The 12,955-nt window shown below is 37.9% G+C and overlaps 1 protein-coding gene across 3 annotated transcripts in view; it reads right to left on the bottom strand.

Moving 5' to 3' along the window:
- Frmd3 (FERM domain containing 3) overlaps window positions 1–12,955 on the bottom strand; it is a 191,370-nt gene that overhangs the window by 32,019 nt on the left and 146,396 nt on the right. For all 3 annotated transcript variants that reach the window (XM_031377683.1, XM_031377682.1, XM_031377681.1), the window contains exon 13: window positions 7,109–7,233. In XM_031377683.1, coding sequence (XP_031233543.1) covers window positions 7,109–7,233 — 125 coding nt within the window. The remainder of the gene's footprint in view (window positions 1–7,108; window positions 7,234–12,955) is intronic.

Raw genomic sequence — 12,955 nt, 5'->3', positions numbered from 1 at the left:
CACACACACACACACACACACACACACACACACACAGACACACTCTTCCATGGATAATTTATCAGCTTCATTTCATGTGCCTGGAATACTTCTTTGAGTGAAATTAAGTTTTGTAATGGTCATGGTTATCCAAATTTGATTGAAGAAGAGTAAGAACAATGTGACTGACTTGTGGAGAAAAGACAAATTACATGTGGGATTATGACTCTAGATTTCTTTTCTTTTCTTTCTTTCTTTTTTTTTATTCCTTGATTATTTTTTTATTAGATATTTTCTTTATTTACATGTCATATGATTTCTCCTTTCCCAGTTTCACCTCCAAAAATAAAACCTAAAAAACAGCAACAAAACAAACCCCTGTTCCCTTCCCCCTCCCCTTGCTCCCCACCCCCTCCTCTCCCGCATACTGGTTCTGGCATTCCCCTACACTGGGGCACAGAACCTTCACAGGGCCAAGGGCCTTTCCTCCCATTGATGACCACCTTGGCCATCCTCTGATATACACATGCTGCCAGAACAATCAATCCCAACATGTATACTCCTTGGTTAGTGGTTTAGTCCCTGAGAGCTCTGAGGGTACTAGTTGTTCATCCTAAGGGGCTGCAAAGTCTTCAGCTCCTTCGGTTGGTCCTTTCTCTAACTCCTTCATTGGGGACCCTGTACTACATTCAATGGATGGCTGTGAGCCTCTACTTCTGTATTAGTTGTGTAGTGTAAGAGCCTCTCAGGAGACAGCTATATCAGGCTGGAGTGCCCTTTCTTCAGTCCCTGCTCCATAGTTAGTCTCTGCAACTCCTTTCATGGGTATTTTATTCCCCTGTTTAAGAAGGAATGAAGTGTCCACGTTTTGGTCTTCCTTCTTCTTGAGTTTCTTGTGGTTTGTGGATTGTACTTTGTGCATTCCGTACTTCTGAGCTAATAACCACTTATCAGAGAGTGCATACCATGTGTGTTATTTTGTGATTGGGTTACCTCACTCAGGATGATATTCTCCAGATCCATCCATTTCCCTAAGAATTTCATAAATTCATTGTTTTTAATAGCTGAGTAGTACTCCATTGTGTAGATGTACCACAATATCTGTATCCATTCGTCTGTTGAGGGACATCTGGGTTGTTTCCAGTTTCTGGCTATTATAAATAAGGCTGCATGTGGATAAATAAACATGTTGGAGCATGTGTCCTTATTACATGTTGGAGCATTTTCTGGGTTTATGCCCAGGAGTGGTATAGCTGGGTCCTCCGGTAGAACTATGTCCAATTTCCGGAGGAACCACCAAACTGATTTCCAGAGTGGTTGTACCAGCTTGTAATCCCACCAGCAATGAAGGAGTGTTCCTCTTTCTCCAAAACCTCTCCAGCATCTGCTGTCAGCTGAGTTTTTTATCTAGCCAATCTGACTGGTGTGAAGTAGAATCTCAGGGTTGTTTTGATTTGCGTTTCCCTGATGACTGAAGATGTTGGACATTTTTTTTAGGTGCTTCTCAGCCATTCAGTATTCATCAGTTGAGAATTCTTTGTTTAGCTCTGTACCCCAATTTTTAATGGGGTTATTTGGTTCTCTGGAGTCTAACTTCTTGAGTTCTTTGTATACATTGGATATTAGTCCTTTATCATATATAGGATTGGTAAAGATCTTTTCCCAATTTGTCAGTTGCCGTTTTGTCCTATAGACTGTGTCTTTTGCCTTACAGAAGCTTTGCAACTTTATAAGGTCCCATTTGTCAATTCTTGATCTTAGAGCATAAACTATTGGTGTTCTGTTCAGGAAAATTTCCCCTGTGCCTTTGTGCTCGAGACTCTTATCCACTTTCTTTTCCATTAGTTTCAGTATATCTGGTTTGATGTGGAGGTCCCTGATCCACTTGGACTTGAGCTTTGTAGAAGGAGATAGGAATAGATCGATTTGCATTCTTCTACATGCTAACGACTAGTTGAGCCAGCACCATTTATTTTAAATGCTGTATTTTTTCCACGGGATGGTTTTAGTTCCTTTGTCAAAGATCAAGTGACCATAGGTGTGTGGTTCATTTCTGGGTCTTCACCAGAGGTTCCTTTATTGTTGAGCATAGTTTGGCTATCCTGGGTCTTTTTTTATTCCAGATGAATTTGCAAATTGCTCTTTCTAGGTCTGTGAAGAATTGAGTTGATATTTTGATGGGGAATGCATTGAATCTGTAGATTGCCTTCAACAAGATGGTCATTTTTACTATATTAATCCTGCCAATCCATGAGCATGGGAGATCTTTCCATCTTCTGAGATCTTCTTCAATTTCCTTCTTCAGAGACTTGAAGTTCTTGTCAAATAGATCTTTTACTTGCTTAGTTAGAGTTACACCATAGTATTTTATGTTATTTGTAACTATTGTGAAGGGTGTTGTTTTCCTAATTTCTTTCTCTGCCTGTTTATCCTTTGTGTAGAAAAAGGCCTCTGATTTGCTTGAGTTATATCCTGCTACTTTGCTGAAGTTGTTTTTCAGGTTTAGGAGCTCTCTGGTGGAATTTTTGGGGTCACTTCAGTATACTATCATATCATTTGCAAATAGTGATATTTGACTTCTTCCTTTCCAATTCGTATCCCTTTGATCTCCTTTTGTTGTCTAATTGCTCTGGTTAGGACTTCAGGTACAATATTGAATAGGTAGGGATGGAGTGGTCAGCCTTGTGTAGTCCCTGATTTTAGTGGGATTGTTTCAAGTTTCCCTCCATTTAGTTTGATGTTGGCTACTGGTTTTTTATATATTGCTTTTACTATGTTTAAGTATGGGCCTTGAATTCCTGATCTTTCCAAGACTTTTATCATGAAGGGATGTTGGAGTTTGTCAAATGCTTTCTCAGCATATAATGAGATGATCATATATTTTTTCTTTGAGTTTGTTTATATAGTGAAATATGTTGATGGATCTCCGTATATTGAACTCTCCCTGCATCCCTGGGATGAAGCCTACTTGATCATGGTGGATGATCGTTTTGATGTGTTCTTTGATTCGGTTTGCAGGAATTTTATTGAGTATTTTTGCATCAATATTCATAAGGGAATTAGGTCTGAAGTTTTCTTTCTTTGTTAGGTCTTTGTGTAGTTTATGTATAAGAGTAATTGTGGCTTCATAGAATGAAATGGGTAGAGTACCGTCTGTTTCAATTTTGTGGAATAGTTTGAGGAGTATTGGTATTAGTTTTTCTTTGAAGGTTTGATAAAACTTTGCACTAAACCCATGTGGTCCTGGGCTTTTTTTTTTGGTTGGGAGACTATTAATGACTGTTTCTATTTCATTAGCAGATATGGGACTGTTTAGATAGTTGATCTGATCTTGATTTAACTTTGGTACCTGGTATCTGTCTAGAAAATTGTCCATTTCATCCAGATTTTCCAGTTTTGTTGAGTATAGGCTTTTGTAGTAGGATCTCATGAGTTTTTGGATTTCCTCAGTGTCTGTTGTTATATCTCCCTTTTCATTTCTAATGTTCTTATTTAGGATACAGTCTCTATACCCTCTTGTTAGTCTGGCTAAGGTTTTATCTAATTTGTTTATTTTCTCAAAGAACCAGTTCATGGTTTGGTTGATTCTTTATATAGTTTTTGTTTGTTTGTTTGTTTCTATTTGGTTGATTTCAGCCCTGAGTTTGATTAATTTCTGCCTTTGACTCCTCTTGGGTGAATTTGCTTCTTTTTGTTCTAGAGCTTTCGGATGTGCTTCTAATTGTTGGTGTATGCTCTCTCCAGTTTCTTTTTGGAGGTACTTAAAGCTATGAGTTTTCCTCTTAGGACTTCTTTCATTGTGTCCCATAAGTTTGGGTATGTTGTGGCTTCATTTTCATTAAACTCTAGAAAGTCTTTAATTTCTTTCTTTATTCCTTCCTTGACCAAGTTATCATTGAGTAGAGTTTTGTTAAGCTTCCACGTGTATGTAGGCATTCTATTGTTTATGTTATTATTGAGGAAGAGCCTTAGTCCATGGTGATCTGATAGGATACAAGGAATTATTTCAATCTTCTTGTATCTGTTGAGACCTGATTTGTGACCAATTATATGGTCATTTATGGAAAAGGTACCATGAGGTGCTGAGAAGAAGTTATATTCTTTTGTTTTAGGATAAAAAGTTCTATAGATATCTGTTAAATCCATCTGCTTCATAACTTCTGTTAGTCTCAGTGTGTCTTTGTTTAGTTTATGTTTACATGATCTGTCCATTGCAGAGAGTGGGCTATTGAAATCTCCCACTATTATTGTGTGCAGTGCAATGTGTGCTTTGAGCTTTAGTAAAGTTTCTTTTATGAATGTAGATGCCCTTTGATTTGGATCATAGAGATTCAGGATTGAGAGTTCATCTTGGTAGATCATACCTTTGATGAATATGAAGTGTTCCTCCTTATGTTTTTTGATCCCTTTAGGGTGAAAGTCAATTTTATTCGATATTAGAATGGCTACTCCAGCTTTTTTCTTGGGACCATTGGCTTGGAGGATTGTTTTCCAGCCTTTTATTCTGAGGTAGTGTTTGTCTTTGTCACTGAGATGGGTTTCTGTATGCAACAAAATGTTGGGTCCTGTTTACGTACCCAATCTGAAAGTCTATGTCTTTTGATTGTGGTATTGAGTCCATTGATATTAATAGATATTAAGGAAAAGTAATTGTTGATTCCTGTTATTTTTGTTGTTAGTGTTGGAATTCCGTTCATGTGGCTATCTTCTTTTAGTTTTGTTGGAAGATTACATTTTTGCTTTTTCAGAGATGTAGTTCTCCTCCTTGTGTTGGAGTTTTCCATTTATTACCCTTTGAAGGGCTGGATTTGTGGAAATATATTGTGTGAATTTGGTTTTGTCATGGAATATTTTGGTTTCTCCATCTATGGTAATTGAGAGTTTTGCTGAATATTGTAGGCTGGGCTGGCATTTGTGTTCTCTTAGGGTCAGCATGACATCTGCCCTGGATCTTCTAGCTTTCATAGTCTCTGATGAGAAGTCTGGTGTAATTCTGATAGGCCTGCCTTTATATTTTACTTTACCTTTTTCCCTTACTGCTTTCAGTATTCTTTCTTTGTTTTGTGCATTTGGTGTTTTGACTATTATGTGGCGGGAGGAATTTCTTTTCTGGTCCAAACTATTTGGAGTTCTTTAGGCTTCTTGTATGTTCATGGGCATCTCTTTCTTTAGGTTAAAGAGTCTTCTATAATTTTGTTGAAGATATTTACTGGCCCATTACATTGGGAGTCTTCACTCTCTTCTACACCTATTATCCGTAGGTTTGGTCTTCTCATTGTGTCCTGGATTTCCTGGATGTTTTGGGTTAGGAACTTTTTGCATTTTGCATTTTCTTTGACTGTTGTGTCAATGTTTTCTAAGGTGTCTTCAGCCCCTGAGATTCTCTCTTCTGTCTCTTGCATTCTGTTGTTAATGCTTGCATCTATCGTTCCTGACTTCTTTCCTAAGATTTATAACTCCAGAATTGTCTCTCTTTCTGATTTCTTAACTGTTTCTATTTCCATTTTTAGGTAATGGATGATTTTCCTTAATTCCTTCACCTGTCTGTGCTTTCCTGTAATTCATTAAAAGATTTTTGTGTTTCCTTTTTAAGGATTTCTACTTGTTTACTTGTGATCTCCTGTAATTCTTTAAGGGATCTTTTTTTGTTTCCTCTTTAAGGGCTTGTACCTCTTTACCTGTGTTCTCCTGGATCTCTTTAAGGGAGTTACTCATGTTCTTCTTAAATTCCTCTAGCACCATTGTGAGATATGATTTTAGAACCAAATCTTCTATGGGTCCTGAGTTCAATTCCCAGCAACCACATGGTGGCTCACAACCAACTATAATGGGATGCAGTGCCCTCTTCTGCTGTGTCTAAAGGGTATAACAGTATACTGACAAATATTAAATAAATAAATCTTTTTTAAAAAAAGAATATATGCAGAAGGCAAATGAAAATGAAAAATAAGTCAGAAGTAAAAAAGAAAGGAGGATGAGGATGAAGAGGATGAGAAATGGCAACAACAATTTTAGAACTTTTGAATTGAAGTAGAATCTACTTAACCTTCATCAAAACTATCATTCAAGGTGGGAGTGTAGCTCACTGGATGGAGTGCTTGCCTATCATGCATTGGTTAGATCCCAATGACTGCATAAAACACTATTGTGGTGCATGCTAGTCATTCTAGGATTCAGGAGCTGGAGGCAGGAAGAAATGTTCAAAGCCATTCTTGGTACATACAGCATTTGAAAGTAACCTGGCATACATGAGATTTTTCTCAAAGCTAAACCAAGCCAAACTGATCCAACTGATTAGATAGCTATCCAAATATATGTAGAAACAACAGGTGTGGGAATTAAGAGACCCAAAAGGAGGATCCGTGTAGATGTACTTGGGGAGAATTGTTTATAATCAATTTAGTTGTATAAAAATCATTCTTTCCATCAGGATGTTCTGCACTGATGAATATGTTCTTAGTTTCAGATGGATGTAGTGGCCATCAGCCACTGCTGGCTACTGAGTACTAGAATTTGGCTATCGTGACTGGGAGACTGGCTTTTAATTTTAATGAATTATAACTGAGTTTCAAATAGCCACTAAAAGAAATTGTCTTGCTTAACTGTACATATATTGTACCATTACATTTTTCTTTCTTTTTTCTTTTTTATTGGATATTTTCTTTATTTACATTTCAAATGTTTCCCCCTTTCCTGGTCTCACCTTCAGAAACCCCCTTTCCCCTTCCCCATCCCCCTGTCTCTATGAGGGTGTTCCTCCACCCACCCACCCACCCCCATTTTTGTGCCCTGGCATTTCCCTGTACTGGGGCGTCGAAAAACATCAGGTCCAAGGGCCATTCTTCCCATTGATGTCCAACAAGGCCACCCTCTACCACATATTGGCCTGAGCCATGAGTCCCTTTATGTGTATTCTTTGATTGATGATACAGTCCCTGGGACCTCCGGTGTGTCTGGCCAGTTGACGCTGTTGCTTTCCCCATGGGGCTGCAAACCCCCTCAGCTCCTTTAGTCCCTTCTCCAACTGCTGCCATTACATTTTTCATACATAATTTTAGAAATATTTTGAATTCACAAAATGGTCACATTCTTCAGCAAGTTCACTTTCAGAATAAAGTGATGGACTTACCCTCACCAATAGGAAGTTCTTCTTCCTGTTCAATGGGGGAAGGAAGCAGGGGCTGCAAAGGTTCCATGTTGATGATGAGCTGTTTGTTCAAGGAGTGAAAGCTGCGACTCTGAGTAATGTTGACTCTAAAAACAGACATAAGTCAAAGAAATGTAGTGTCTGCTACAAAGAGTGACCCCTCCTTCTCAGTGGCTACCTAAAATGAGAACCACTTCTGGACACATAAAGAGATTGATGCCAATAGTAAAAATGCTCTGACATTTTAGATACCTAGCTCTCCTTGTCATTAAATTTCTGACTCGAGTCTATATTAGATATTTAATTCTGTAAATTAAAGTTCCCCAGATGTCATCAGACAAAGATATGCTGGGTGACAACACACAATTTTTAAGTAGACACAGGTAAAGACACTGTAAAGTCTACTAGCACTGAATCAGACAGGTAGAACAATAAGTGCCAGTAGCTCAGAGCCATTGAACCACCACCACAAAGCCTGTGTAGACAGAGGACACAGATGGTCTGTAACTGTGAGCTGTCTTCATGTTGTCAGATATTTGGTGTCTAAGATTTCCATTCATGCCCTCCTCACCAGACAGCCATGAGACCCAGTTCTGGTTCTCTTTTGGAAAGACATCTACACAACAGGAGCTATGGCAAAGTAGCAGAGGGCCAGGAATCTGTTGGTATTTTATTAAAACTATTGTTTGACAGCTGGAAGACCAGCTGTGAACCCCAGCATACAGGGAAGTGAAGACCTGAAGGTACCCATTAAGTGTTTAACTTTCTCCAGTTTCTTGTCAAACCACATCAACCAGTCTTTTGAAATGGAGTCAAATGTCTCTTCCTCAAAGTCTTCTCTGTTTGTTCCTTTTATTCCCTCCCTTTCATATACTACTCTTTCTTCTTTGACAATTCATTATGTTCATACTTTGGTCAGCCTGCAATTTTTATTGTATTAATCAGCCACACTGGGATGAGAGTATGGGCCGTTCTTAAGTACCTCCCAGTGTTGCAATCTATACCATCTTATAGGCTTTTCAGGTCCTAACCTGAGGTAAACTGTTAGGTCTTATAAACTAAAAATATTAGCTAAGTAAGATTTTCATTGTTTAAGAAAATCTGAGACACATATTATGAAATACATCCTGTGTTATCTATTTTCCTCCCAACAGTCTTCATTTGGAGATATTAAACATTTTGATATTCCATTCATGACTGAATTGTCTAACAACTGCTTGGCTCTGCGTCAGACTGAGGTTTCCAGGGTTGGCTTCCCAAGTATAAGTCCATTTTAGTAGTAGATAAGAGGGGGGCAACTTGGCTCCTATACAGATTCACACTGCTTTATTGTAGTAAAGGTCTATGTCTGATGGACATGCTTAGCATTAGGTAGATGACTCTTGAGGGCACTACAAACCTCAGATTTCAAATAACACAATTTTTCCAGTATGTACAGGACTCAGATAAACCCAAAAGAATTTTCTGCAAAATTCTATGGCTCCAAGCCTTAGGATAACTTGATAACTCAAAAGAAAGAGCAAAGAAAGTTAATGGGATAAATGGATATTTCCCACGTATTTTAAAATTCTACAGTCTAAAATTTATTTTTTGTTTAAATTCCATTTATTGAAAATATTTTTCCGAAAAAAGAGAAAATATATAATTTCCATTGTGGTGGTACCTAAGAGGCAGGGAATATGGAAATGACTGAGTTATGAGAGCCCTCAAGAATAATCTAGAATTCTTATCAGTATACTCCAAGGGTCAATGGGGTGGCTCAGTAGGTAAGAACACTTGCCATTATACCTGATGGCTGGATTTTTTTAATCCCATGTTCCCATGTTCCTTTAGAGAAAGGAAGGAGCCACTTCTTTTTTTTTTTTTTTAAGATTTATTTATTTATTTTATGTATATGAGTACACACTGTAGCTATATAGATAGTTGTGAGCCTTCATCTGGTTGTTGGGAATTGACTTTAGAACCTCTGCTCGAGTGAGGAGTTGGCCTCGCTTGGCCCCAGTCAGCCCTGTTTGCTCAGGCCCAAAGATTTATTTATTATTACTGATAAGTGCACTGTAACTGTCTTCAGATGCATCAGAAGAGACTATCAGATCTCATTACAGGTGTTTGTGAGCCACCATGTGGTTGCTGGGATTTGAACTCAGGACCTTCGGAAGAGCAGTCAGTGCTCTTACACATTGAGCCATCTCACCAGCCCAAGGAACCACTTCTTAAGTTGTGCTATTATGTTGCAGCACATCCTATAAGGAGTGCATGTATGCACTTGCCTCCCACACTCTAAATACATGAAAAACAAATAGAACTTTTCCCTTCCTTCAGTGTCAGACAAGCAAGCATTTCTGCTTATGGAAAAGCCCTCACAAGACATCTTTCAGTGTTTCAGTCACAGGCTTTCCATTCTTTAGAACTGTGAGGAATAAAATAGTGTGTACAAACTACCCAGTCTGTGGTATTTTACTATAGAAACTTAAATACACTGTATCTTCTATTTCCTTTAGACTAAAAATTTTCCCAATTTACCTATTTGGAAAGGTTACAAAGAGGAACACTGACATGCCGCTCATTTGAAGCAACTGCTCATTGGAAAAATAGCTAAGAATGAGTACATAATAGAACAAAATCTGAAGAGCCAGTTCATTTTACATACTGATTTATACACACTGCTCATCTTTCAGTTTTCACGGAGTATCTATAAGTCAGGTAGGATAAATATTATATTTGTACTGATAAGAGAAATTGAGATTCAGTGATATCATATAACTTGATTAAAAGGAGTAATGCTCTCTCTCCTCTATAAAGGTCCTAGGTTATCTGACAAAACCCTAGAACCAGGCATAGATAGTCTCTCTTCTAATTACTGATCAGATGTGTGATCAACACCTCTGTGTAGGACAGCTCAAAATACACACAAAAATATAGGGTAATTGGATGTCTCCTAAAACTTGAAGGCAAGATCCCAGTGCAGCAGACAAACATACTTCAGACACAAGATTTGGAGGGACTGAGTTGAAATTGACCTGGAAGCCTCCTCCTGGAGGTCTAGCTGTCAAAGTATCAGAAGGGAAAAGGAAATGCCAAGGAGGAAAAAAAATCAATGATCCTACCATGCCCTAAAGCCTGTGAACAAGGAAAATAATCTAGTGAGATATTCCTAATTTGGCAACTATGGAATTTTCATCTTAGGGGTATACAACTGTCTAATTGTACTTAAAGACTGATTAACAGGAGAGAATTTATGTCTGGCACTGTAAACCTAGCTAACTACTCATGGCTAGTGATGTCATATGTCCTAGAGGGGAACCTATTATTACTATTTTCCTAAATGGCATTTTATACCATCCCCAAATGGTGTAATTTTCATCAGTTTTTTAAAACAGTTTTACCTACAGATAAGTATAGTTCTTAGCCCTAATCAAAAAAAAGTTTATATTTCTTTTCTATAGCAGTTGTGTCTACTATAGTGACTCACAACTGATCAAAATGCAGGGAACAATTTACCATGGTATGCCCAGCTCCAATTAGTATATCTACAATACAGCCTCAATACCTAGGGCATACAGAAGAATGCAGAGGTGTACATGCAAAGATTGTAAGAGTCAGAAGATCAGAGTGCCTACTGCAAGATGGTGCCTTCTAGTCATAAATGGGAAGTTGTGTCCATAAAATTGCAGCATTGTGATTGCCTGGACAAGCTCTGCATAAGCGCAGTATCAGTTGAAATGCCAGTGTGCATAAAGGAAATTTTACAAGGCTCCATCCCTACATGAATAGATACTGGCAATCAATGGCTGCTGAGAGAGGGAGAACCAATTTTCTCTAGAGAGTTCCCCCAACACCGGCAGGTTATCTAATACTAAATAAATCAGCCCCAAACACATGTACATACAAGTAACATTAAATGAACTAGAAAAAAATATATCTTTATATGTATGCATGTGTATATTTATATGCATGTTTGTATGTGTCTACATTACATTTATGTAGATTTTTGTAAATACACACTATGTATGTATATATGCAATATATATACATTTTTACATATATATGAAATACACACATATATGAAAGGAGTTAGAGTGGAGAGAGGGGTGAAAATGGTTTAATATACCCATGTATGAAATGCTCAGAAAATAAAATTAAATAAAAACAAAAGGGCAAACCGAGGAATCAGTTCCTTGTCTAGTACTTTTTTTTATGCCACATTTTCAACATTAGTGAATGTATAGCATCACAAAGAGATTTGTTTTACAAGTAATAGTTTAAGGTTGGGTCTATACAAGAAGGTCCCAGTGTACCAAACACTTTTCTGAGAATTGTCAAGGTTCAAGTTGATTTCACCTCTGTCCTTCCTCCTCATATAATGAGGTGTTCTAGTCAATTTGGGGGTACTATAACAAATACGGAATGGTTGTAGTATACAAGTAAAATGAATTATTTAGATCGCAGGTCTAGATACTGGAAAAGTACTGAAAGCATTGTGTAGTCATTGTCTTAGCTCTTGTTGAAAGCCATATGTTGGCTTATCTCATGGTAGACAATGTGGAAAGACAAACTGGAATGTTCAAAAGGTAAATGTGAAGAAGCAGCATTCTAAAGAAAATTAACAATTTGTTTCTAACAGAAGAACTCAGTACCATCAAGAGATAGACTCCATCCATGAGGGCAGTGCCTCCATGATTCAAATACATTTCCTTTAGCCTTACTCTTAATTTTCTCACCTCCTCACAACTACTCTATCAGAATCCAGGTTCTGGAATAGAACCCTTGGTGGACACCCCAAACCTTGTCATGGAAGGGACTGATTCCTATGCTATGTTTCTACACTTATAGATCTCACCCAGAAACTCTGTACAAATGATTCTCAGTTTCATACACCACTCCTGCTCAATTGTATCTGAATGAAACTGTTGCTAAGAATTGTGTTGCAGGAAGAAGGTTTGCTGTGGCAAATTAAAGTAGATTTTAACATTAGAATTTATGTGGACTTTAGAGTACTGATTTTTTTCTTAGCATGATATTGAATATGATTTTCTTAGCTTGTATTGAAAGATAAGCAAAGTGAAATTACAGAACCAGATAGTAAACAGATGACAGGTAAATGCAGGACATGAAAATGGTGTCAAGACAGAATGAATACAATGACATTTAAGATAGTCATTCACCACTCTACAATCAAAGGAAGTAGTGTTTGCATACCGTCCAAATGGATTTCAGCACAAATGTATCCTCCAGACTCTACCTCCCCATTTTTACAGTGTTGTGGTTTGCACCACAGGCCACAGCAAGTACTCTATTGACCTAATGCCCAGATCTAGCTGCCCTGTTCTAAATTAATGATAATAATGAGATCATTGCTCTTATGTGTATGTTTATGCCACTTTACATTTTTAACCCCCCCCAAAAAATTTAGAAGTAGGTCAAGGCAATATAAAAATCTCATTTCATAGGTGGGTAAACCAATAAACTAGGAAATTCAGTGACTTACCCAAGGCCACCAAGCTGGCAGGCAATGTAGCAAAGATTAAAATCTATTCATTTGTGTACCAGAACATTCTTGTGTCTTGCTGGTTCTGGGTGTTCTGTGTGTCCCCTGGTGGTGGATGCTATGCTCCGAGCTGCAGCCCTCCATCTGCTGTGGCCCTTGGCTAGGCTCAGGGATTCTTCCCCAGCAACCAGCCCAGGAGAGCTTTCCCCAGGATCTTCCCATGCCATCAATAAAGGCCAGTGAACTAACGTCAGAATGAGCTTCTCTTTCTGAAGGAAAGAATAATCCTAAAATATTCTCAGTCTGTTGGTTTCTGTCTCTATAACATACATTTTTTTTTT

Source organism: Mastomys coucha, unplaced genomic scaffold, assembly GCF_008632895.1.
Source record: "Mastomys coucha isolate ucsf_1 unplaced genomic scaffold, UCSF_Mcou_1 pScaffold18, whole genome shotgun sequence".
NCBI lineage: Eukaryota > Metazoa > Chordata > Mammalia > Rodentia > Muridae > Mastomys > Mastomys coucha.
This window is presented reverse-complemented; position numbering and strand designations above follow the sequence as displayed.